The 27,631-nt window shown below is 40.2% G+C and overlaps 2 protein-coding genes across 2 annotated transcripts in view; one reads left to right on the top strand and one right to left on the bottom strand.

Moving 5' to 3' along the window:
* Window positions 1-3,913: 3,913 nt before the first annotated feature.
* RIDA (reactive intermediate imine deaminase A homolog) lies at window positions 3,914-12,653 on the bottom strand. The gene is made up of 6 exons (XM_052651967.1): window positions 12,517-12,653; window positions 9,825-9,930; window positions 8,134-8,188; window positions 6,814-6,882; window positions 5,657-5,712; window positions 3,914-4,459 (listed from the first exon to the last, which is right to left on the bottom strand). Exons 1-6 carry the CDS (start codon window positions 12,579-12,581, stop codon window positions 4,397-4,399), a joined length of 414 nt encoding a protein of 137 aa, XP_052507927.1. The 5' UTR covers window positions 12,582-12,653; the 3' UTR covers window positions 3,914-4,396.
* Window positions 12,654-12,849: 196 nt separating this feature from the next.
* POP1 (POP1 homolog, ribonuclease P/MRP subunit) overlaps window positions 12,850-27,631 on the top strand; it is a 33,947-nt gene continuing 19,165 nt past the window's right edge. The window contains exons 1-7 of the mRNA XM_052651947.1: window positions 12,850-12,917; window positions 18,387-18,527; window positions 19,967-20,134; window positions 21,394-21,569; window positions 22,764-23,012; window positions 26,438-26,525; window positions 26,912-27,099. Of these exons, the coding sequence (XP_052507907.1) occupies window positions 18,389-18,527; window positions 19,967-20,134; window positions 21,394-21,569; window positions 22,764-23,012; window positions 26,438-26,525; window positions 26,912-27,099 (1,008 nt within the window). The 5' untranslated portion in view covers window positions 12,850-12,917; window positions 18,387-18,388. The remainder of the gene's footprint in view (window positions 12,918-18,386; window positions 18,528-19,966; window positions 20,135-21,393; window positions 21,570-22,763; window positions 23,013-26,437; window positions 26,526-26,911; window positions 27,100-27,631) is intronic.

Raw genomic sequence — 27,631 nt, 5'->3', positions numbered from 1 at the left:
AAAAAGAGAAAATCTAAATATTACATGTTGCTGCTGCCGCTAAGTCGCTTCAGTCGTGTCCGACTCTGTGCGACCCCAGAGACAGCAGCCCACCAGGCTCCCCCATCCCTGGGATTCTCCAGGCAAGAACACTGGAGTGGGTTCCCATTTCCTTCTCCAATGCATGAAAGTGAAAAGTGAAAGTGAAGTCACTCAGTCATGTCCGACTCTTAGCGACCCCATGGACTGCAGCCTACCAGGCTCCTCTGTCCGTGGTATTTTCCAGGCAAGAGTACTGGAGTGGGGTGCCATTGCCTTCTCCGACTCGTAATTCAGTCAAAAATCATGTTGATGTATCTGAGGGGTTATTTCTTTGTGTTGCAATAGCAAGATAGCCAAAGCACAACTATTAATAGAACTTTATGTCTATTGAACTGCAGAGCATAGCACTTCTGAATTTTCCTCACTGGAATCTATTGAAGATAGCAGGTTAGAGATTGTTCCAATAATACTTTGCTGTATTAGTAAATATTGATTAGTGTTATAGAGACAGCGATTATGCCCAAGCATATTAGCACTTCGCTAACTACAATTTATGAGAACTAATTGACATCTTAGAAAGAAGCACTGAAACTAAAGTTTTTATTTGAAGTTATTTTTTAATGCATTCTAACTGCTGACCAAATGTTAGCAAAAAGATTGTTAAGCCCTTTGGAGCAGGGAAAGTGCCTTATAGGACTTAGCACAAATTTCACATTCTGAATACTTGTTGATGCTGTTTATTAATAAATGCTCTTTATTCTTACATAATCATGGTAATTTCCTCAGAACTAAGTATAACTTGCTATAGGGAAAATATGGCCAAAATTTTTATAAAATTATTTTATACTGCTGGTTCAGTATTTATAATTTTGATTGAATGTTATTAAAAATAAAGTGTTGGAAAGCTTCTCTATGTGAATTTTTGTTATAGAAACATATTACTTTTGACTTGTGTCCTTGAAAAAAACATTTTTTAAATCACACACTTCATCAAAGGTAAGGAGTATAACACAGGGAAATATGGGTGACTCTTTAGACATCTTGTGATCATTTAATAACACACTTCAAAGAGATTGCTGTGTTTATATGTTTGAAAGGCTAACATGCAATGTGTTCCTTTTCACATTGAACACAATCATAATTTTCCTTAAAGTGTGGGACAGACACTCAAAATCCCAGCCACTAACAAATCAATCAACTTGGATACCAGCATTTTATTTCCAGTTTTCTCATTGCAGAGTTAGAATCTGAAGTCATGACTTATCTATAAGAATGCCCCTTGGACCCTTATTGATCAGTTTTATTTGATTTCCTGCCTACAGTGATTGATTTAGGAATGGGTCCTTATCCTTGGGCTGGACCAATCAGAAGCTTCTCAGACTCTCCTGCCTGCCTTTCTCCTGGGGTTGTTACCTTGGTGGTCTCTACACTGAGTCCACAGCATCTTCCCTTTGAGACAGATGGAGCTGGGAGATTTTTGGAACACACATACCTAAAGTCAGCTGTACTCTGGATTTCTGTTACATGATCCTATGAATTCCTCTTTTTTCCCTTTTTATACCAGTTGGGTTTCTGTCACAAAGAAATAAAAGAGTCTTAATATTAAAAGCAGAAAGAAGTGTCTTAACATAACTTGGAGGAAACATTAAATACAAGAGCAGAAATTAATGCTAAAGATAAAAGAATAAACAAAAAATGATTCTTTAAATAGATTAATAAAATGGATAAACTTCTGGACAAGGCTGATTAAAAAAATAGCAAAAACAAACTATATTAAATGAAAAGAAGGCATTGAATACAGATGCAAGAGATTAAAAGGTGAAATGTAAATGAAGTGTGCAAATTCTATAACAAGGTAAATGACCAAAATCTGAATGTTCCCGTTACCATTAAAGAAACTGAATCAGTAGTTTAAAATTTTTTCCCAAAGAAAATATCAAGCTGCAACAGTTTTATAGGTAAACTCCATGACACGTTCAAGGATATTTACAACAATGAACTCTTATGTAAAAGAAGAAAGCCAGTTTCATGGATGAATGTAACTGCAAAGATCCTAAACAAGATACCTCATCTTGAATTTGAGTGTATGAAATATGTTATAAATATGTATGTTGACCAAGGGGAATTTATCTAGGAATGAGAGTTGGTTCTATACTATAAAAAACTCATTACTATGGGTATATTTTACCATTATTAGCAAACTAAGTGAGAAAAATCATATGATGATCTCATTGTAGTTGTTGCTAATTTGTGTCTGACTCTTGGGACCTCACGGACTGTAGCCCACCAAGCTCCTCTGTCCTAGGCAAGAATACTGGTGGTGGTTGTTCAGTTGCTCAGTCATGTCCGACTCTTTGCGACCCCATGGACTGCAGCATGCCAAGCTTCTCTGACCCTCACTATTTTCCAGAGTTTGCACAAACTCATGTCTCTTGAGCCACTGATGTCATCTAACAATCTCATCCTCTGTCGTCCCCTTCTCCTCCTGCCTTGTCTTTCCTGGCATCAGGGTCTTTCCCAGAGTTGGCTCTTTGCATAAGGTAGCCAAAGTATTGGAGTTTCAGCTTCATTATCAGTCCTTTCAATGACTATTAGTGGTTATTTCTTTTAGGATTGGTTGGTTTTATCTCTAGTCTTCTCCAGCACCACAGTTCGAAAGCATCAGTTCTTCAGGCTCAGCGTTCTTTATGGTCCAACTCTCACATCTGTACATGACTACTGGAAAAACCATAGCTTTGACCATACAAACCTTTGTCAGCAAAGTGATGTCTCCAGTTTTCAATATGCTGTCTAGATTTGTCATGGCTTTCCTTCCAAGGAGCAAGTGTCTTTTAATTTCCTGGCTGTAGTCACCGTCCACAGTGATTTTGGAGCCCAAGAAAATAAAATCTGTCATAGTTTCCACATTTCCCCCTTTTATTTGCCATCAAGTGATGGGACTAGAGGCCATGATCTTAAGTTTTTTTTTTTCTTAATGTTGAATAGTGCTTATGACATTCCTTTGAAAAGATACAATTATTATCTTTCAGGAAACTGAGACTTAAAAGAGGTTAAATAATTAGCTGAAGGTCATAGAGATAATAAGTGGTAGATCTGGGCCTTGAAGCCTGCTGGAATTACTCAAAAGTCTGTGGTCTTAAAACTGCTCTTCAGAAGAAGTGCTTCTAACATTATCTTTTGGTGACCAAACTTTACAAATTAGCAAGACATTTCTAAAACAACTTGAAACAAATAGGTATATGTAAAATGCTACATGTGTAAGTAAGAATGTTAGAGCACACTGATATGATAATTTTGTTAACATGAAATTGTTTGGAGCAACGGTTAAATCACCTAAGGTATATCTACACAAAAGAAGAGTCTGCAACAGCTTTAAAAATGAGGTAGATCAATATGTATCCATATGGAAAACCTTCAAGACAAGAAGAAAGCAATCTGTAGAATAATATATACAGTAAAGCTCCATTTATATAAATAAGTCAAAACCAAACTAGATGATCAAGTATGTAATGGATATAAAACTATCTACTGGTTACTCACTCAGAATCCTCAGCAGTGGTGGGCTTTGGGGAGGTAAGTGCAATAGACAGTGAGTAAAGGGAACTTTTAACTTCTCAAATCTATAAAATTCTGTGTCGGAATTTATTCTACAAGGAGGTATTCATGTAGTAGTTTCTATGTGAAAAGACTTCAAAGAACAAACATAAAATGGTTACACAGAGCCTTTACAACAGTGTAAAGATGTAAAGTCAGAAGTAAACAGAAAAAAAATAGTTGGGAGTTTAAACGTCATAGTTTCCTCACTTTTATTTAGGTAATGTAATTTAATGCATACATTAAACTGTTAAAAAAAAATCAGTGAATGGAATCACACCAAGGAAAATCTGCATGCTATTTTATTTCCACTAGAAAAATATTATCTATATAAAATTTGGTCCAGTTTCTTCTCCTTTATATCTGCCATTCAAATTTAAATGCTTTAGTTTTATTCAAGCAAAAATCACATATCTGACATAATAAAATACTTCCCATCATTAAATTAATAGGGTTTAGTTGAATTAGGTGTGCTTTTTCTTACTTTTCAGGCATAGTAGCTCATCTTTCCTACATGTTATTTCCTTCTACTTTTATTCTTCTGAGTTAACTCAGTAAGGCATGTCTGTTTTCCCACATCCAGCAATACAAGTGTTACAGAAGTATAATTTGTAATATTAGTAACTAGATTCATCATTAATCTTCAATTCATATCATTTCCCTTATTATATGGTATTTCCATAATATTTTCAGATATTTCAACCTTCTACTTTCCAACAAGGATTAAGCCATTAGTTTAAAAATACTATTAAATTTCCAGACTAAATAACACTTGGCCCACTTAGAGTGATGCTGTCGTCAGAGGTCCTTGCACAGCTATTGCTTCAATCTCAACACGGCCTCCCTGTTGGGAAAATAACAGATTAAGAGAGCACCATAATGTCTACTGAAAACATATGCATTTTTAACATTAAACTTTTCAAAGAAGGAAAGGAGGGGGCACATTCACCAAGAATCAGTAAGAAAAGGCTAGGCTACCGTGCCCAGCATGTTCATTTATGTTAGCTCATGTGATTCCCCTCGCAGCTCTGTTATCAGGGTTCTCTCAGTGCAGATGATACACTGAAGCTTAGAAATGTTGTTTAACCCATCCCAGAACACAAAGCCAAATGGCAGAGGTTCAAACCCATGTCTTATGTCAAGTTCAGAGCTCCTTCTATCTCATTCTGTATCTTAATAAATTTGATGATACTGATCATTCCAAGTAACAGTCAAAACGACAAAAATACCATTCACAGAAGCTAAATTTCTTTGGTGCAAAATTTCCAGTAGAAGTCCATGAGAATGGCTTCTTTCTAGGTAGAAATATCGTGCTGCTAAGGGGCACAGGAAGTGCTTCTAGTTCAATTAGAAAACCAAAGAACGGTAAGAAATCTACGAGCCATTGTTTTTCAGATGATTTTTCCTAATGGAAAGCGTAGTGTTGTTTTTGGCCATGCCATGCAGCTTGCTGGATCGTAGTTCCTCAACCAAGGATCAAACCTGGGCCCTTGGCAGTGAAAGCGCAGAGTCCCAACCACTGGACCACCAGGGCATTTCCTAGATATTTTATTATACAATAGAAAATTAAAATTTTAACTGTAGAACTCACAGATCTGGCTCAATTTATAGTCGTTAAGTAACAGTAAAACAATACAGTGGCTGTTTTACTTCTCATAGTTTAAGTAAAATGATTCTGTTGTATTCACATTCATGTGTGGCCTTGATTTTTTTTTAAAAGATTTATTATTTTTAGCTGTGGTGGGTCTTCACTGCTGCAAGGGCTTTTCTCTAGCAGTGACGAGTATGGGCTGCTCTCTAGCTGCGGTGCATGGGCTTCTCACGGCGGTGGTTTCTCTTGCGGAGCACAGTACCTAGGCACGCGGGCTCAGTCGTTTTGGCACACGGGTATATCTGCCCCGTGGCATGCAGGATCTTCCCAGACCAGCGGCTGAACGCATGTCCCCTGCACTGGCCAGTGGACTCTTACCACTAGGTCACCAAGGAAGCTTGTGGCCTTCATTTTTAATTTTCTTAATTGTTAAGACAAATGTGTACTTACTTTGGGCAAAGCAGCAACCTGGTAAGCAGCTCTTGCCGGAAAACTACTCTGGAAATCTAATTTAAAAGAATTTCATTTTAGTTTTTTCAGATACTACGTTGTAATTCAACACTGCAGGATCAAGAATCTGGTAAGTGATTCAGATCTATGTCAGTTCTTAGATACAAGCCAACACTGGAAAAAAGAAGCTCATGTTCACATTTGTTTGACAAAATACTTTGCTATGAGTCTCATAATATTTAATATTCTTAAAAATATCTTAGCTTTCTGGGAAAGAAATGAAAATATACACTCTGCAGAATCTGTTCTAACATGCATGCTTACATGCTGTATTAAGTCATTAAAAATTCCAACCTTAGAAGATGTTATCCACATTTAGGATATGAGGAAACCAAGGCATAGAAATTTTAACTAACCAGTTAATGGTTCTGAGAGAGCAGGACAGATCATAGCTAGACCTCATCACAGCAATAATAAATGCAGTCATGTGTTGAAAAATGATTAACAGAGTACAGAAAACCTAAGAAGGATGTAATAAAATTAAGCTTAAGGAAAAAGGATTTGTCTGGTTGTGGTATGTTTTTCTAGGGAATGCAATAGAAATATCTCGGATCTTTTTCATGGGGACACACTTCGTGTTTCTAATCAGCTATTAGAACAGGATCTATGACCATTTCTTTAACCTCGCCCAACATTCTTAATGTATTGTTGTTGTTTAGTTGCTAAGTTGTGACCCCATGGACTGTAGGTCACCAGGCTCCTCTGTCCATGGGATTTCCCAGGCAAGAATACTGGAGTGGGTTGCCATTTCCTTCTCTAGGGGATCTTCCCAACCCAGAGATCAAACCCACCCCTCCTGCATTTGTACGTGGATTCTTTACCACTGAGCCACCAGGAAAGCCCTTCTTAATTTATAATGGACACATATTAAGATTAATATATATCTTTTTAAAATGTTTATTTATTTGGCTATGTTGGGTCTTAGTTGCAGTGCATGGGCTTAGCTGCCCTTCAGGATGTGGAATCTTCTGGGACCAGGGATTGAACCCACATCCCCTGCACTGTAAGGTGAGTTCTTTACCGCTGGGCCATCAGGGAAGTCCAATAGATACACGTCTCTTTAAAATGAAAAATAGTAATAAAGCCAAATAACTTACATTGTTTGTAGACATCATTGACAGCACTGAAGTCATTTATGTCAGCCAGCAAAACCGTTGCTTTTACCACTAGGAGATACATACATTGTCATTAGGTTTGTTATTTGGTCTGATCTAAAACATTACTTAGAAAAATGGTTGTGATGAAATAAAATTCACATTTTAAGGCAAGACAAGAAAAATGTTAACATAAAATTTCTTTTCTCTGCCCATTGAGTTCTCCTGCCTCCCCTCTAGTGTGCACTGGGTGTCTTCATAGAGCATTAGCCAGACCTCTTCAACAACAGAAATACCTGTTCAACCATAAAGTTCAATTCTTCTTTTGCTGGTGCTAGCCATGCAACTCCCTAGACCATAACATCACTTACTTATGAGCTTATTCATGTCACTAGCTATATCACCTGTTCTATTTTGCAAGATTGTTTCTTGCATTATCAAATGTGACTGAGTCTCCAGTAAAAATAACTAGATGACTTGAAATTATTGACCTAAAATACAGGTCTTCAAGATCGATGATTATAATAGTTGTACTCTAGATATGGGAAGCAGCAACAAGAGAGAATCGTTTCCTGGCTTCTGGCTACTATTAACAGAGCTTTAGTCCACTAACAGCACACTGAGTGACATAGCAACAAAGTCCTCGCCCGACCTGGCAATGAGCACTTTTAGCCCTGTGGGAAAAACTGGTCATGAAACACCTCCCAAACTTTGATTGAAATTAAGATCAAAAGAGAGCATTCAGTTTTATAAGAATAAAGTCATTAGCCACTGTGGTCGCTGACCTACAACACATCCTGAAAGGAATTCAGGAAGATCAGGGTAAGGCACTTTATGCTCTAGGGAAATTGGCAGAACCGGCCCCCAGATAGATATTTTCAGGAGAAAATGTTATGAATCTAGTTTTACATATGTTTCCATACCTAACACTAAAACCATTAACTTAGCCATCTGTTCCTCACGAATAGCACTAACCTGCCAAGATGTATGCCAGGTCATGTATATGCTGGCCTCTCCCCTTACCGCTTCACAATAGTCCTCAGAGCTTTCTGAAAGACTGTCTGCCAGGTATCAGCCTCAGGTTGGGTCAAACAAAATGTTCCATTTTTTTCCTTAGATTGACTGCTGATTACTTTTTACTGATATTGTGTATATAGCTCTAGATCGACTACTGATTAATTTCTCATTGATATCGTGTCTATGGGACTGAAACTCAGCCAACTTCAAACAACAAAAGATATGGCAGGACATATTATTAGATGCCATGTGTTCTTTACCAAAGAAATATCAAACAGAAATGTGAAATAATTTCAAGTTGCTCACCATTCGTGAAGTCACAGCCTGCTGCTTTCAGAATTTCACCTATGTTTGTCAGAGCCTGTGAACCAAGGCAAGAAAACCCTTAGGCACTAATGTTACATCGAAGATTTAACTCAATTCAGTTTACCATCTTTTACTAATACTTCCTATGTTGCAGAAAAATCTTCCTTTTCTAGGAAATTCACTCTTCATAAGCCACCTCTATACAAGTAAACTGCCTCTTGGCTTTCTTTGATGGAGTGAACCTTTCTGAAATATAGTGAGAATCTGTCTCTTTTTGTGAGGAGAAAGACTGAAGTCTCTTCCTCAATGCTAGAAATGTGAAATTCTCAGCCAATGTCAACTAAGCTAAAACAGAAATAACTACTGGGGCTCCTAATTCTGTATCACTTTCAGGAAAAGTACGAGCTAGTAAGCATTAAAACCTGTTTTCTTTGAAGCAATATTTTTAAAGAGGTTGTTTCCTTTTTCTTAAAAAACAATTATTAGTAAATTTTGCGTATGTTTGACACTTCAGCCTTTGGAAAAATATTAGTTTTTCACTCTGTCCTTAATTTATTGTTTTTCCAATTCATTCTTCCACTTTGACTGGTCACATTATAGTAGTTGATGATTTTTAAAAATTTAATCTTCTAAATGGGTTATACATGGATAGGGCAAAAAATTCAAAAGCTACAAAAAACATATACAGTGAAAAGATGCCTTTCACCCTTACTCTCCCTCCTGAGTTTCCTTCATCAAAGGCAACCACTAGAAAACTGTTTCTAATTTCTTGTATATCTTTCCAGAGATAGCCAATGCCTATACCAGCATAAATGTATATATCCTTAGACAGAGACAAACAGAAAGACAGAGACAGAGACAAACATACACATGGTAGCTTATTGTGCAAGCTGTTCTGTATCTTGGTTTTATTATATAACAATTTATCTGGAAGATATTTCCATATTAATTTAGCTGTACAAATCTCACAGGATTTCTTTAGCTACTTCCTCATGATGCACATTTTAGGTTATTTTCTACCTCTGGACATCACAAATGACTCAGTGAATGTACTAAATGATAATTTAATTCTATTTATTGGATTAGAATTATACCCCCATCCTTATTAATATTTTTAGAAAACATACTGCACACTGCATGTAACCTTTGATATTTCTCTCTTTCTAACAAACAATGATTTTTACTTCTGTGGTGGTGAATTATTTTTGCAGTCATTGGCCCAAAAAAAATTTCCCAACTCATGTGGAAGTGGCAAGATGTTTTCACAATTCACAATTGCTCGGCAAGATGTTTTCACAATTCACAACTGCTTTCTCAATTTCCTTCCCGTTTCACTGAAATATAACTTGAGATATAACACTGCATTAATTTTAGGTAAATAACATGATGATTCAATACATGTATGTATTGTGAAATGATTACCACAGTAAATTTAGTTAATACCCAATAATTCAGGTTTAAAGTCACCTTGGCAAGTAAAATCTTTTTTTTTTAAGGTGGTTAAATGATTCATCACATTTCCAACTTTCTATTGATGTAAAACTGTTTTACGTCAATAAGTCAACCAATAACTTACAAAGCATCTATCTGATAATCTCTATAAAATAAATCAGCCAAATGGATTCTTAATATTTCTCAATATGATGAAAAAGAAGTAGAAAAGGGAACTTCAAATGTGGAAAATGACTCACCTGTTTAGCCTCTTCTGTCACCCCACCTGGCACAAGCTGTCCACTTGCAGGGTCCATGCCTAGCTGTCCTGAAATGTAAATGGTCCTGTCGACTAACACAGCCTGACTGCAAAGAACAAAAATCCAATATATGTAAAATATAAAATATAAAACTCAATGCTAAGAGATTTCTTTGCTAAGATACAAAAAGTACAAAATATAAAATAAAAAATTGTAATTGGACTTCATGGAAATTAAAACCTTTTGCTTATTGAAAGTCATCTTTAAGAAAATGGAAACCCAAGTTACAAATTGGGAGAAAATATTTGTGAAATGCAAATATTTGTATTCAGAATATATGGATTTGTATTCAGAATATATAAAGAACTCTTATATAATTCAATATAAAGACAACCCAGCAAAATATTGGGCAAATGATCTGAATAGACACCTCATAAAAGACATACAGAGTGAAGGAGTAATGCAAACCAAAGCCACTCTACCATACCATTACACACAATAAGGCATGACTGATAATAAGTATGGATGAGGATGTGGAGAAAATGGAATCTTCATACTTTGTTGGTGGGTATGCAAAATAGTACACACACTTTGGAAAGTAGTTGGGAGTTTCTTAAACACCAAACAGGGAATTCTCTGGGTCCAGTAGTTAGGACTTGGCACTTTCACTCCAGCGGCTGGGTTCAATTCCTGGTCAGGGAACTAAGATCCCATAACTAACAAAAGAAAGAACTGCCAGAAAGAAAAGAAAATAAGTAACTAGACAAGGTTAATCATTGCTGAAGGGTCAAGAAGGATACACGGCTTACTTTCTGAACTGATCATTTTTGTAGTGAGGAAACTAAATATCAGAATTAGTAACAAGATCACAGGGAAGAGCATAAGCTACACTGAGTCCTGAAAGAGAGCCAAACAAATCAACTTTCAGTTCAGTTCAGTCGCTCAGTCATGTCCAACTCTTAGCGACCCCACGAACTGCAGCACGCCAGGCCTCCCTGTCCATCACCAACTCCCGGAATTCATTCAAACTCATGTCCATCAAGTTGGTGATGCCATCCAGTCATCGCATCCTCTGTAGTCCCCTTCTCTTCCTGCCCCCAACCTCTTCCAGCATCAGGGTCTTTTCCAATGAGTCAACTCTTTGCATGAGGTGGCCAAAGTATTGGAGTTTCAGCTTCAACATCAGTCCTTCCAATGAACACCCAGGACTGATCTCCTTGCAGTCCAAGGAACTCTCAGGAGTCTTCCCCAACACCACAGTTCACTTCGGTGCTCAGCTTTCTTTATAGTCCAACTCTCACATCCATACATGAGCACTGGAAAAACCATAGCCTTGACTAGATGGACCTTTGTTGACAAAGTAATGTCTCTGCTTTTGAATATGCTATCTAGGGTGGAACTTTTCTTCCAAGGAGTAAGCATCTTTTAATTTCATGGCTGCAATCACCATCTGCAGTGATTTTGGAGCCTCCCAAAACAAAGTCTGACACTGTTTCCACTGTTTCCCCATCTATTTCCCATGAAGTGATGGGACAAGGTGCCATGATCTTAGTTTTCTGAATGTTGAGCTTTAAGCCAACTTTTTCACTCTCCTCTTTCACTTTCATCAAGAGGCTCTTTAGTTCCTCTTCACTTTCTGCCATAAGGGTGGTGTCATCTGCATATCTGAGGTTATTGATATTTCTCCGGGCAATCTTGATTTCAGCTTGTGCTTCTTCCAGCCCAGCGTTTCTCATGATGTATTCTGCATATAAGTTAAATAAGCAGGGTGACAATATACAGCCTTGACGTACTCCTTTTCCTATTTGGAACCAGTCTGTTGTTCCATGTCCAGTTCTAACTGTTGCTTCTTTACCTGCATACAGGTTTCTCAAGAGGCAGGTCAGGTCAGGTGGTCTGGTATTCCCATCTCTTTCAGAATTTTCCACAGTTTATTGTGATCCACACAATCAAAGGCTTTGGCACAGTCAATAAAGCAGAAATAGATGTTTTTCTGGAACTCTCTTGCTTTTTCCATGATCCAGCAGATGTTGGCAACCTGATCTCTGGTTCCTCTGCCTTTTCTAAAACCAGCTTGAACATCTGGAAGTTCACGGTTCATGTATTTAAAGGCAATTAATTCTCTCTTAGACAAAAAGTCCCACCATTGTTTCCAAACTTAAAATCTACCATTTTAACCATTTTAAAGTACACATTTCAATGGCATTAAATGTTTAAAAAATTTTTTATAAAGAAACCTTAACCACTTTAATTTCAGAAGTAGAATCTGTTTTACGCCATTTCACAGTTATTCAGAAAGTAAGATACTCTCATTTCTAATGTCCTGCTTCCGTATTTCGTTCAACATGCTCCTAACTTTCCTTTTATTTCATGACGTCTCCCCTCATGTCTTTTTTTATAACACAATTGGTACCGAGTCTCTCGGTGTGTTGCCTGCTATGGTTCAGTCCCAGTGGGCACAGTGAACCCCCAGGTAGGTTGCCCAGTGAACCCCGAGGCCCGCAGCAGCTCTGACCCGGACTAGAGGCTGCCATCTATGGGGACGCACAGAGTCGGACACGACTGAAGCGACTTAGCAGTAGCAGCAGCAGCCCAAGCCCCAAACCCCCACCCCCCACGCCCCGAGTGCCCGAACCGGGGTCGCGACCCCGGACGCCTCGAGTCCTTCTCGGCTCCCACAGCCCTCCTGTACCTGTAGGGACCAATGGCCGCGGGGGCTTTCGCGGTGCTGATTATCCTTCTGACCAAAGACGACATGGCTAACCCTTTTCCTTTGCTGCCCTTCGGAAACAACTACGCACCACACGGTTCTCGCTCGCGCTTCCCCTGACCAGCCGAGGCCAGCATCTCTGCTTTAAAGCATCGCCGGGGGTTCGCTCAGCATTCTGGGAGTTGTAGTCTCCGTGCGACTCCCGGCCTCCTCTGGGAGTTGTAGTCTTCGTGCGACTCCCGGCCACGTGGATGCCGCGGTCACACTGGCGCATGCGCGCTCCAGTTCGCTTTCCGCTCCCGGCGCGTCGGTGACTGTGGCAGAACCTTGTCATCTGGACTCGGGTGGGGAGGCCTGGTTTCTTCCCACCGGGCGTCTGGCAGGTAGGTCGTGAGGGGCTGGCCTCCCTCAGGGATGGCGAATGTGGGAGAGAGTGTGTGGCCGCCCCTTGCGAGGGCCCAATATTGGCCGGGCTCCTCTTGGATTGTCCTCACACCTAACTATAACCTACTCTTCTTCTTCCCTTGCTGCCAGCGCTGGGGCCCTTCTTTCCGCTTGGCACCTCCTACTTTTACCAGAGAACTGGGGTCACGTCTTGGTGGGTGTCAAGCCAAAAAAAGAAAAAAAAAAAAAAAAGAAACAAAAAGACCCAATGAAGTCAAAGATCAGAAGGAAGGATTTATTACTTGCTTCAAGTGAGTAGAATACCGGGGATCTTTCCCAAAGCAGTGTCTCCCCAGCAGAAAATCCGGGACCTTTTTAAGCTAAAGTAAGTTAAGTCGCTTGAGTCGTGTCCGACTCTTTTGCGACCCCTTGGACTGTAGCCTGCCAGGCTCCTCCGTCCGTGGGGATTTTCCAGGCAAGAATACTGGAGTGGGTTGCCATTTCCTTCTCCAGGTTTTAAGCTAGGGATACATGCATATTTATGAAGGGGCTCCAGCGGAAGGCAATTCAGCATAGACTTGTGGCAAAGGTCAACAGAGTTCTAGTTTTAGTGGAATCCACGGGGTGAGGGGAGGGGATCAGCAGCATCATCCCAGTTGATCTGATGATTGAGTGCCTGAGGGGATTCAAATTCTGCAAAACAGCTGGAGAAAATGCTTCAGGCTAATCTTGGTCATGGAAATAGAAATGGGAGTTTACAACTGATTTTTATTATTGGTACTTCTCCTGCCTGATAATAGTTGTTTTTTAGGTGCCTTTCAGTTGCTCAGTCAGTGTCTGACTCTCTTTGAGACCCTATGGACTGTAGCCTACCAGGCTCCTTTGTCCGTGGCATTTCCTAGGCAAAAATCCTTCATGGGCTGCCATTTCCTGCTGCAGGGGATCTTAAGATCATTTTTTTTTAGGTCCATTAAGATCATTATTACTGAGCCATGCTGTTCAGGGACAAGCCTTGTGACCAGGCTTAGATCACAAAATGGCTTAGGCAAGAAATGGCTGCTCTAATGCCAAGAAAGCCTTGCCTGGTTGTTTTTCTGGGGACCCCCTACTTTATCTGTTTATACTTCAGCCCTTGTGATCTTGAGCCCACTTTGTCATTTCTCTGCATTGCCCCACCAGGCAGAGGTTCTCCTAGGACTGGGCTTGCGCTCTCTAAAGGAAGAAGATGGGTCATTTGGAGAACCTTGAGAAGACTTGGCACTGTTCACCTCCTCCCTGCCCCCTCATGCTTCCTCCTCTGGAGAGCCCCTCGAGATTTACAGGATGTCTCTGCAGAAGCCTAGTGACTGGCATCTGATTTCAAGTAGGAGATTATTGATCTCGGTGCAGCAAATGGCCCCAGAGCTGTTCCCTTGGCAGATACTCAGTCATGCAGTATCAGAAGCAGTGGTACTTGGCTAAATATTTTTTACTGTTAAAATATGCATTATAGGCATGTTTCACTTCTTATTTTATGCGTGTGCATGTATATTCAACAGATATATATATTGAGCCCCTGCTTTGTGCAAGACACTCTGGGTCCTGGAGATGTGGCAGTGAAAAAGACTGGCAAAAATTCCTGTCCTCCCCTGCTTCTGAAACATAAGAGAATCCTCTTTTTTCCACCTCATACACCTCTACATGGTGTGGGGTTTTGGCTTTCCAACTCTGACTCGAGAACCTTCAGAGCTTTTTCATTGGTTTAGAGTTTTTGCCTCCAAGCCTTGCCTTCTCAGTTTTGTCCTCTCCTGCTGTCTCTTTCCACTCTAGCTATCCAGAGTCCTCATTCCTGAAGTCACGAAGCAGATTCTTGAATACTTTTCTTCCCTAAGTTCTGACTAATGAAGTCTTATGTTCTCATTGACTTTTCCTATAGATTCACACTTTTTTCTTTCCCGTATCCTGTTTTTTATTGTGCTGTACTGCAAAATTTAGTCTTAAAAAAATATATATATATTTTTGGGGGGGTTCATTTTAGACCCCTGTGTTGTGTGTTACTTGCTGCTGGGGCTTTTCTCTCGTTGCAGCAAGTGGCGGCTACTTGAGTTGCGGTGCACAGGCATCCCACTGCAGTCGCTTCTCTTGTTGCAGAGCACAGGCTCTAGGGCGCGCGGTCTCACCAGCTGCAGCTCCCGGGCTCTCAGCACAGGCCCCGTTGGAAGGACTGATGTTGAAGCCGAAACTCTAATACTTTGGCTACCTGATGCAAAGAACTGACTCACTGGAAAAGACCCTGAGGCTGGGAAGGATTGAAGTCAGGAGGAGAAGGGGACAACAGAGGATGAGATGGTTGGATGGCATCACCAACTTGATGGACATGAGTTTGAGCAAGCTCTGGGAATTGGTGATGGACAGGGAAGCATGGCGTGCTACAGTCCATGGGGTTGCAAAGAGTTGAACATGACTGAGCAACTGAACTGAAGTAAACTGGAAATATTAATATTTTTTGTGAAACAGCCTGCCTGTATTCATTAGGCAGATTTTATTAAGTCTGAGTCACCAGTTTTTTAGGTTAAAATAAGTCAGAGATCATCTGTTTAATTCCCTGGTTTTCAAACCAGATTCTACTCTACCAAGGGTTGTATCTGATCAGCCAGGGGATAATATGCTGGATGGGAAAATATGACATGTCCAGTTTATGTGAATATTTGAGAGAAAACACTTTTATAAAGCCTGGCACATACTTAGTGCTCATTGAAGTTTTGACTAAAATGGCTATGAAAACAAAAACTGTGACTGTTAGGAATAGATGTAAAATTCACATGAATGTTAAAGGTAAGAGTTAAAATTCCTGCTGGAAGCTATTTTAAACTAAATCCTCAGGCTTCATAAGGATGTAGTCTATATTCATTCTCTTCTGGCATCAGAACTGTTTGAGAATCCTTGCTAGTTCAATCTGCTCATTTTCTACTGTCGAACCTAAGCTCAGAGATAGGATTTCTGGTTCCTGAATTTGGTGTGCCAGCCCAGGGCTCCCAGGTAGTGGTGTGTTTCACTGAGTAAGTTCTGGTTCAAGCATGTGGACTAAACTGTTTTGTAGGATAATTTTGAATGGTTCTTAATACAGTCTGATCTGAATCAAGACCTTCACTAGTCAACGAGTTCTGCAGAGCTCCGTTTACTTACTACGTACTTTTAAGTTTGGAAAATATTTTGGAGTGTAGATGAAGTTGTTTTTCATGTAAGTGAAAACAGAATGGAGTGAGAAAGTAAAATGAGATACATTTCTGTTACTTCATTTTTTATTTAAGAGTAAGAGTTACCATTAACTGAGCCCTTAGTTTATGCAGAGCCCCATGCATTGTGATGGCTACATTACCTTACAACCATTTGTAGATTATTCCCATTTATAGAAAGGGAGACCGAAGCTCAAAGAGGGAAAATAATTTTCCTAAGATTATATGACTAAAAAGTGTTAAGGAAGATATTTGAATCCAGGTCTTTCTCACTCTGAAGTAAAGGCTCTTAAACACTCTGCCACATAGATTACTCTTGATTTTGTATGAAGTATTGAATTGGAAAGAAGATAAGTGAATTTAATCCAGTGGCACTCATCGGGTGTGGTGCAAATCCTGATGTGAATTTTGAAAGTTTGTCCAGGTGGTAAGCATAGTGATTGGGGTAACACTGCTGCCATTTACTAGACAGGGGTCAGGGATGTTAGCCGTCCTGCAGTGTATGATACCTGACTCTGCTTTGTGTAAAGTAGTGGCTGCATGGATTTAATATGCACTGAATTTTCTAGGAATACAATAAAAAGGCAAGAGTGAACTTTATTTTTTTTTTTTTTTTTTATTTTTGAACTTTAAAAATAAGATTTGTACTTTACCAAAGAGTGTTTACAAATTTAGGGAACCATGTCCCCAGTGGCATTACTGCCCTGTCGAACAGGTACTAGTATACACCTGTATCTCTTTGCCTTCGTAGCTGTTGCGGGCATGTAATTCTATGTATAGGTATGAGTAAAGGCTAGTATTACAGCATTTAAATGCTTGGAGAACAGCTTGGTTGTGGCTGCACTGAGCTTCCCAGCCTCCAAGTGTCTCCTGTCGTGCAGGACCCTTCCCTCCCTACAGTCAGCAAGGAAAGAGTTAATGACTGCTGTGTGGGGGCTTCTAGGGCTCCACTCCAGCTCTACAGATCCTGCCCATGCCTCTGTTGGCGCCTGTATCTGTGATTATCCCCCTTAGTTAAACATACCTTTATTTCATAATGTCATCTAGTTATGTGAAATACTCAAGTATAGGAAATAAATATTATTTTAATTACTTTTGGGCGTCCCTTGTGGCTCAGCTGGTAAAGAATCTGCCTGCAATGCGGAGACCTGGGTTCGATCCCTGGGTTGGGAAGATCCCCTAGAGAAGGGAAAGGCTACCCACTCCAGTATTCTGGCCTGGAGAATTCCATGAACTGTATGGTCCATGGGGTTGCAATGAGTCAGACACGACTGAGCGACTTTCACTTCACTAATTACTTTTAGTACGCCCCTACATCACAATGAGGGCACATATTGTAGGACTTGTTTTGATAAAAGTTATGTGTCTAGTAGGTTATGTAATTAATGAATTTCATTTAAAAATAGAAGACAGGTGTTTCAAGCTCTTCAGTAAAAGAAAGGAGGCATTGAGTTTGAGAGCTGAGAACCACTGTGGAGTCAAGCTCCACTAAGTTTTTGTCCCTTTGTCTTCTTACTTTAAATTGAAATCGTTTGCAGTTCTAAATTAAAGGTGCAGCTGGCCTCATCTCAGTAATAGAAATGAAACTGTTAGTAATTTGTGTTCAGTTTTTGGTGAGGGTATCATATTGGAATAGTGTATTTCAGTTTTCATTGATTCACGTGGCTCTTGTTTCACTTAATTTTGATAAACTGTTTTAGCTAATTAAAATTTTTTACAAGGGCATAGGGATCTTATCTTCATTTTTCATCCTGCCAGCAAACTTTATGCAGTGTCAACCCTGGTACGTGATTCAGTTATTTGACAGTACAACACAGTTATTTTTTTGCGTTGAATTAAGAATTTTTGGTGTTAATACTAGTCCCTCTGGTTATAAATCCCTGCTGTAGATCAGTATCATAGTAACTTTTTCTTAAAGTTTGTTTGTTTTTTTAAAATGTGGACCATTTTTAAAGTCTTTATTGAATGTGTTACAGTGTTGCTTGTGTTTTTATGTTTTGGTCTTTTGGCCATGTGACATCTTAGCTCCCCAACCGGGATCGAACCTGCGCCTCCTCCACTGGAAGGCCAAGTCTTAACTACTGGATCACCAGGGAAGTCCCCTATGATAACATTTTGGTATCATTAACCCACCTATAATAAATGGAGATGTATTATGTTGAAGATTCAAATTCTAAGTCACATGAACATTTATTCATTAAATTTATTTTTATTTTTGAGATTTATTTCAAAATTTATTACTTTTCTTTCCAGAAATGTCTAATGCAAAAGAAAGAAAACATGCAAAGAAAATGAGAAACCAGCCCACCAATGTGACTTTATCCTCTGGCTTTGTGGCTGACAGTGGTGTAAAGCACCATAATGGAGGTGGAAAACCTTTCCAGTCTCAAAAAGGTAAGATACACATGGTACTCGCTACACACACTTCCCTATGGATCAGATTGCTTTTGTCAGCTCCTTTTGGTAATCCTCATCTAAATAATAGAGGAGCTAGATTAAAAATAGATGCAGTTGACCCTCATTATTTGCAAGCTTTGTATTTGCAAATTCTCCTAGGTGCTAAATTTGTAACCCCAAGCTTAATCCTCATGGCACTTGGGTGGTCATGCCAAGAGTGGGAAAATTTCTGATTCACCTGATGCAGGTATTTCCAGTGGAGTTCCCAGTGCTGTCCTATTTGACCTTCTTACCAGAGGAAGGATTCTGATGGGGCAGGGCCATGTAGTGTAAGAAACTCCTGCTGGCACAGGGGTTCGAATGCCAATTGTGCAGCGACCCCAGGCAGGTCACTTAACACTTCTGAGCTTCATTTTCACTTTGGAAAAGAAAAGAAAGGCCGAGTTGTTCTTACGATTTAAGACCGTAATCTCTGAGATATATGTAACACACATACACGTGTGGACATGTACATGTTTTCTCTCAGAGCAAGGGCTCAGTGTTCACTTGTTCACTGTTGGCTGTGACTTTCTAGAACATAGCGACTGGGAATAATGAAAACTGGCTGTACGTATTTTAGAGCTGATATATTTTATCTGTACCTTAACCGTTTAGTAAATGACACTGGTATGTTTCTTAAAAGAAATACAGTGCCTTTATCATGTCTACATTTAACTTTTGTACTGATTTTAGAAATCTTATAAGGTGATGTGAAGGGGATAGCTGTTTATTAGTCAGCAACAGGAAATAGAAAATAGATTGAGATGCAACACTGATGCCCAACAGGCCGGTTGAGAAGCCTTAACACATATCTCATTTATATCTCACAACGACAGACTTTGCAACATGTTTCATGATTATAGGGGCTTAATAATTGTCGCCACAATGGAAATAAGCAGGAATGCAGTGAAATTCTCCACTGATCTTTCCCTGTGTTTACAGAGAGGGATTTGATGATATCTTGAGGTCAGAATGGTTTGAATGCCCAGGCATATGTATAGAAATTGCCTTTATTTCTTTCTTAGCATAGCGGCTATCTATTGGAGTGTACCAGAGCATTAAGATGAAAGACCAAATATGCACAATCAAGTGAACTGTAGTATTTAAGGGAACTTGGGTGTAAAATTCACATTGCACTATTTCTATAGAGAAAATTTCCCTTGTATCTGTTATATCCAGGGTTCTTCTGTGTGTCACAGGGACATGGTTAGCTAGCATGCCGCCTCCTAGCTGTGTGACCTTGGGCAAGTCAGTTCTGCAGAGGAGGACAGGAATCGCTACCTTACAGGGGGGTTACAGGACTGAAATCCCCATCAGTGTTGTCACCCAACACTCTCATCCTTATCTCTGATAAAAGTGACCTGTTTCTTCTTGTTTTCTTTTTGAAAACACACTAGAGTCTCATCCTGGAACTTCCCGACAGCGGCAGACCAGAACGACTCACCGTCCGCTGCCCGAGTCTGATGCAAAGGAGCAGCCTTCCGCCAGGGTAACCTTTAGAAAAAAGGGAGGATGGAAAGCAGGTCCCGAGGGCACTTCTCAGGAGATTCCCAAGTATATAACCGGTAGGTGTTTGTAGGGAAGACAAGCATGATTGGACGGTGAGCTCTGTTTCTCCTGCAGCCAGATTTCTAGTGCCCTCTGGTAGCTCAGTTGGTAAGGAATCTGCCTGCAATGCGGGAGACCCCGGTTTGATTCCTGGGTCTGGAAGATCTGCTGGAGAAGGGATAGGCTACCCACTCCAGTATTCTTGGGCTTCCCTGGTGGCTCAGCTGGTAAAGAATCCGCCCGCAGTACTGGAGACGTGGGTTGGGAAGATCCCCTGGAGGAGTGACAGGGTACCCACTCCAGTATTCTGGCCTGGAGAATTCCATGGACTGTGTAGTCCGTGGGGTCTCAGAGTTGGACACGACTGAGAGACTTTCACTTCAGGCGTGTCTCACCTGCAGCCTGGACTTACTGCCTGGGCCTGCGTGCTCTCCCCCCGCCTCTCTCGCCATCTTCTTAGAGGTCCTGATTTGTCTTTTTTGTCTTAAAGTTGTCATTGGCACCACTCCCTCCTTGTTAAAAAATATAAAATGCCATCCATACTTTTCAGCACGCATCTCCAAAGATAAAACCAAATTTAGCGCAGTCTGAGGGCAGCCAAGGCCTGTAAGATCCTTTGTTGCCTCGTTCCCTGATGCCCCCTTGTTCCCTGATGCCCCCTCATTCCCCCTTGCCCCCACTGCCTCATAACCCTGTATTCTTATGGTCTTTATGCCTTCCTGGAGGAATTCACTTAAGTGTCTCCAGCACTTTGTTTATTCTTTAGGAAAAAAAAGTCTATTTTTTAATAAAGAAAACTAAAAATAATTATGGTTATATATTTGTAAAAAAGCAGAAACTGTTAAGGAAGAAAACTCTTGGAATCAAAACTAAGATTTTGTTTTTTCTTTGTTTTCTTGTGGGATTATTATACTTAAGAATGGTTGTGATTATATTGCATATAGCCCTCTGTTTTAAAAAGAAAACCTTTTAAGCTTATTTTTTAAACTTTTTTTTCTGATTAGGAAAGTAGAACTGAATCCTTGCAGAAAACTTGAAAAATATAAGTTGAAGAACAGTTTCCCAATCATGAAATACAGAAATAACTACTATTGGTGTTAATCTGTTAGGGGGTTAGGGTAGTGGATGAATTGTAAGCTTGTGTATTTAAACATCTTTCTGAAATCTACCAGGAAAACTCATATTGATTCATATTCATGAATCAAACTCATATTCATTCACTACTCATATTGATTCAAGATGAGTTTTTAAATGGCATTGCTATTTCCTTCGACAGCTTCTACTTTTGCTCAAGCCCGAGCTGCTGAAATCAGTGCCATGTTGAAAGCAGTGACCCAGAAGTCTTCTAATTCGCTGGTTTTCCAGACTCTGCCACGGCACATGCGACGAAGAGCCATGAGCCACAATGTCAAACGCCTTCCTCGGCGGTTACGGGAGATTGCCCAGAAAGAGGTATGAGAGTCCCTTAATGTAAATGTTTAGGTTAGTGGTTCTTTAAAGAAATTGAGAAGTATTAGTCTAACAGAATTTATTAAAATGAAAACTAAGAAACAACATACTCATTTTGCATATTTTTTGGTTTATCATTATCTTTCCCCCTTTCACCCCATACCCCCCAAATTAGCAGGCTGCTGGATACTATAGCTACTTTTAAATATAGCATTTGAAACCTCTCTCTCTTTATGATGTTAAACAGTTGGTGTTCCCCAGTCAGATTTAAAATAAATTTTGACCTTCTTACCAGATAAGTAATTTAGCTCTGCACTTTGGAATGTGACCAGTCTAGAGCTGGAAGGTTGAAAGATTGCCTTTTGTCTTTTTTAAAATGGAAAACTTGAACTTGGATTTAATTTTTGTTCAAGTCCTGTTTTTGGCTTTACCAAAATTCTTGGTTTGGTCATTCTATGATTGTCCAAGCACCTTATGTCTTCATTAATTGATTCAGAATTTCTTTATCAAGTGCCTTCTAGGTACTGGCATGACGCTGGTGGTGGGGTTAGAGTCCATTAAGGTAAAATCTTCTTAAGGGGCCCACACACTAATGGAGGAGAGTTTTTCCCACAGCACTTTAGCTTAGCTATGGAAGAGAAGAGTGAAAACTAAACAGGAATTTTGTACTTTCCAGATTTCATGAGAAGTCTGTTTCCTCATGAAAGCATTTAGCATTTGTCTTTCAGTACTTAAGTGATATGAATTGTGTAGGTTTTCCCCACTTTTATATTTTGGTCCTTAGTTTGGGGTTTAATTGCGATCTTAGAGGTTAAAAAAACTAGAAAGAGAACAACGAAGAGCTAGCATTTGATTTATTCTTTCTTCCTGTCTGATATTGTTAGCCACATGTCAGTTTGACTTACTATGTTGAACATTTTGTAAATATTCTAATCTTCCCAGGCCCCAGAGTTTGCCCAGTTCATGAGTGATAGAACTGAGCTTCCTTCCTAGGTTTGCCTTTTCCTAAAATCTTCATTCCTTCTGTGACCTCCTCTACTTTCGTTGGAAAAACATCACCAAATTAAAAAATTGCACAAACTAATGGAGTCCTGAAGTATTTCACTTCACCTTAAACTAGCTCTTTGAATTCCTAACACTTAACTTTGTTTTGAGATGGTCACAAACAGGGATCTGCCTGTCTTCTTGAAACTATAGGCAGAGAAAGCAGTTCATCAGAAAAAAGAACACTCAAAAAATAAGTGCCATAAAGCTCGACGATGTCACATAAACCGCATACTGGAGTTTAACCGGAGACAAAAGAAGAACAAATGGCTGGAAACTCACATCTGGCACGCGAAGCGGTTTCACATGGTCAAGAGGTGGGGCTACTGCCTGGGAGAGAGGCCGACAGTCAAGAGCCACAGAGCCTGCTACCGGGCCATGACGAGCCGCTGCCTCCTCCAGGTAGGCTTGGAAGCCAGCGGCCGCTCAGTGCGCGCCCCTCTGTTTCTGTTTAGACTCTTCCCCACCCTTTTGAAAGAGTTCGTGGTAGGCCAAAGCCCTATCTAAGATGATGTATTTTAAAAATAATTACTGGGCGAGAACTGTTTTGCTAGATGCTGAAGTTGAAGCAGCCTCAAGTTTTGGGGGGAGGCTGACAGTCAGATAATTAGCCTAACATTCAGTTTTGTTGTAAAGGAAAACTGTGCAATGCTATGAGTATTCATAACGGGGAGAGGAGTGCTTCGCCATGCAAGTGATGTCTGAGCCGAGCTCTAAGGGCTAAGAAATTGCCAGAGTGGGGAAGGCAGAAGGCAGCCAGATAGGGAAGGATTGAAATAAATGCACTGTAACAAAGACGAAGAGAGTGAGAGCAGGGCTAACGTTAGGGTGAGAGTAGTTCTGGAAAAATAAGTAGAAACCAGAGCCCGCGGGGTCTTGTTGGTCTTGCTCCAGGTTGATTCAGCACTGATTCATTTAGCAGTCATTCGCCACCATAGATGTTTGAGAACCGTCTCTGCTGGGAAGTGTGTTTTAAAGTCTTTGAGAGGACAGTTGAGTTTGGAGCTGATTTTAGAGCTGCGCAATAGCCTTTGTCTGTCTTGGCTGTCCTAGCTCCTCCACCCCAGCAGCCTGCCCCAGTCCCCCCAGCTCCGCGTGAAATCGCTTCCTCTCTTTTTCGGTACATGTTTACCAATCTGTGGGCTTCCCTGGTAGCTCAGACGGAAAAGCGTCTGCCTACAATGCGGGAGACCCGCAGGTTCGATCCCTGGGTTGGGAAGATCCCCTGGAGAAGGAAATGGCAACCCACTCCAGTATTCTTCCCTGGAAAATCCCGTGGACTGAGGATCCTGGTAGTCGCAAAAGACCCCAGTCCATGGGGTCGCAAAGAGTCGGACAGGACTGAGCGACTTCACTTAGCAATCTGTTCTTTGCAGAGGGCCTTTCAATGGCAGGATGGCCTTGACCAACTTTAGAAAGCTGTTCGTATTAGCATCCTCTGATACCTCTTGAGAGCAATATAGCAGAATAATCAATACAAGAACCTGAAAAAAATCTGTGGTAAAAGAGACCTAACGTCAGATTTGCCATTTTATTTTTAAGTCTGCACTTCCGTGGTACTTATTACTTAGGTCTTAAGTAGATTCACATTGTTGTGTGACTGTCATTACCATCCGTCTCCAGGACTTGTTCGTCTCCTCAAGCTGAAATCCTGCATCCTTTAAACACTGAAGTCCCCATTCCTGTCTTACCCTGGTCTCTGTCAGCTACCATTCTACTTTTTATCTTTATAATTTATACGTTGACCACTATAGGTGTCTCACATGAGTAGAATCATATGATACTTGTATTTTTGAGACTGGCTTATTTCCCTTAGCATGATGTCTTCAAGGTTCATCCATGTTGTATCATGTGTCAGAATTTCCCTATTTTTAAGGCGGAATGATATTCCGTTGTATTTTATACCACGTTGTGTTTATCCATTCATCCATCATCCATCCATTCATCCATCAACAGTGATCCACTCTTGGGTGGTCTCCACTCCTTGGCTGTCGTGAGTAATGCTGCTGTGGATGTGGTGTACAAACATCCCTGCAGCTCTTTGCTCTCAGTTCTTTTGGGTACGTGCCCCGGAGTGGAACTGCTGGATCATGCGGTAGTTCCTGGTTTAATTTTTTGAGGAACCATCATACTGTTTTCCGTAGAGGCTCTACCATTTTACATGCCCATCAGCAGTTCCTGCACATCCTCACCAACACCTGGTGGTTGCTGTTTTGGGGGTTCTTTTTTTGATAATTGCCATCCTAATGGGTATAAGTAAAACACAGGGACCTCTTAAGAGCCTTTGATTTGAAGACTCACTAGCGGAAATCATGGATTAGAGTCAAATTCTTCATTTTACATTGCGGAACTGGGATTTGGAGTGATCAGGTGACTTGCCTAGGGCCACACAGGTTGCTGGCGACCTACCTAGCTCTTGGAAGCCGACTCCCCTGGCCCATGCTTTCTCCACTACCATCACTCAGATTTTAAGGCAGACATAGTTACTTCTCATTTGGGGCAGAATTTTTGCTGAGGTTATCCCATACTTTCTTTACATCAGCCCTAAGTAATAAAAATAATAGCTAGTAGTAAATATTTTTGAATACTTAATGTCTGTTTTAGTACTTTACATATGTTTACTCACTTGATCCTTACAGCAACAGTATGGGGTGAGTGTTTACTGTTATTTCCATTTTACAAATGAGGAAGCTGAAGTACAGAGAAGTTGGGCAGTTTAACCACAGCTGTACAACTAATGAGTGGTGAAGCTAGGATTTGAGCCCAGGTAGTCTGGCTCCAGAGTTCCATGCTCTTAACCATCATTCTCTGCTGTCAGCCAGCTGTACACACTCTGCCGCTGACAGCTGGGAGTGGATCACTGTTGCTGGAAGATTTCTATCAGCACAGATGAACATGAGTTTGTTGGAGCCTTTTCTGTACTTTGCATTTTAGTTTCCATGTGTACTGGATTTGCTTACAGGACCTGTGGCAGAGGGGTTAGCCGGGGGGTCAGTGAGCCTGACTCATACCAGCTTCTCCACTTTCTGATGATATGACTGTTCAAGTAGCAGTCTCTGTCTCAATGTCCTCACCCAGCAAATAAGTTAATGCTGGCATCTGATCGTCAGGTGTTGGGAAGATTAAATGACAGTCCAGTAAGGAGTTAACCCCGCGCTGGCACTCAATAACTTTTCAGTAACTATTAACCATTATTATGTGTTTAACATAATTGATTTTATTAGCTCAGTCCGAGCTCTCTTCATCCTGTTTAAATTGCTAAGGCTTTATTCTCATTACTCACACTTTTCCTTGTACATTGCTTAGTCAGAGTTGGATACCGTGGTTCATACTGAGCAGGGGATGGGGCTTCCCTGGTGCTCCAGTGGCTAAGGCTCCATGCTCCCAAGGCAGGGGGCCTGGGTTTGATGCCTGGTCAGGAAACTAGATCCTTCATGTCAACAGCTAGGATCCAGAGCAGCCAAATAAACAATATTAAACAAGCCAAAGAGAGAGACTGAGCAGGGGAGAAATGTGGGATAAATTGCCTCATGTGTCTTTAGGCTGAGTGTTGAGTAATCCTAAGGCCCTAAGTTAGCTAACCAAAGTGAGCATCCTTAACATAATTTTGCTGAATTTATTACAGTCTTGCTTATTCTACTTTGATTTTTCACTTTAGGTAAATTTTGGGGAGGGATAATCCTTAAAGGCAGTAGTTTTTACATACCACTTGGAACTTATCTGTGACTATAGGATAAAACACATACCTCCTTTCTGAAAAGTAAGTACTACCACTTACATTTTAAATAGAAATTCAAGTATTTAATTGTATCTCCCTCTTTTTACAGGATTTATCCTACTACTGTTGTTTGGAGTTGGAGGGCAAAGAGGAAGAAATACTCAAAGCACTTTCTTCAATGTGTAGCATAGACACAGGTAAACTTGTTTCGAAGCTGAGCCCTGTTTAAGTCTGTATATTTATTCATTTCATGAATAAGTGTCTACTGTAAGCATTTTGGCATTTAAACAGGCTTTATGGAGATAGTTCTTATTCCTAACGAGTATATTCTTATAAGGAAAGCTTGGGGTAGCTTTTAAATCATTTCTAACATACTAAGTATAAAGTGAGGAAATCATTATTCTGATGCAATAAATCTAGATAGGAAGAAACTCAAAATTCATTAAATCATTTTCTCAATAAATTTTTATTGAAAACTTTTCATGTGCCAGGGTTTGATCTAAGCAACGACCAAAACTAAAACCTCATCTGTTATGAAGATAGACAGTAAATGATCTTGGAATTTTGTTTTTCTTTATGTCAGGATTGACTTTTGCTGCGGTCCACTGTTTGTCTGGAAAGTGCCAAGGGAGTGTCATGCTTTACCGGGCAAATAAGTATCCCCTAGAAATGCTGGGCCCTGTGACATTTATGTGGAAGGCCCAGGGGACCCCTGGTGACACTGCTGAGAGCAGGCAGTTGTGGATCTGGCTTCATCCAGCTCTTAAACAGGTATAATCCTTGACATTATTTCTCATCACTCAGTCAGTGTATTCTTGATTGCTGTTAGAAATGAGTGCTACAGAAATTTAAATAGTGTGAAAGTTTGACTGATTGCTTGGTATTGGAATATAGGGAGGATAGTTATGTTAGTATTAATAAGTGAAGCAAATCTTGACCTGACTTTTGGTAAGGCCTGAGTAGGAGTAGAGATGAAACCAGTCTTACACAAATGGCTTGAGATGGTGCACTGGACTAGTGCTTCCATTATCCTTAACTGGTTCATTGGTATTCATGTGCTTGTTGGAGCCAGTTTGATGATGAGAATCTGTTTTGAGTGATTCTGACAATTTTTTAATACTGCGTTTAGCTTAGCTTCCCTCTATTAACACTCTCATTGCTTTTATACAGTAGATTGTAAATTTTCTCCAAATTCATCTTTAGACTAGTTTAAAAAAAAATTTGGTCAAAGTAGTCATGTTGTTTTCATGAATCTTGTACATTTAGGAGTTCTTTTTTTTTGTTCTAAGTGTCAAGCACTACT

Source organism: Budorcas taxicolor, chromosome 14 (genome assembly GCF_023091745.1).
Source record: "Budorcas taxicolor isolate Tak-1 chromosome 14, Takin1.1, whole genome shotgun sequence".
Lineage (NCBI taxonomy): Eukaryota > Metazoa > Chordata > Mammalia > Artiodactyla > Bovidae > Budorcas > Budorcas taxicolor.
Note: the sequence above shows the minus strand (reverse complement) of the source record. Positions and strands in the feature narration are given on the sequence as shown.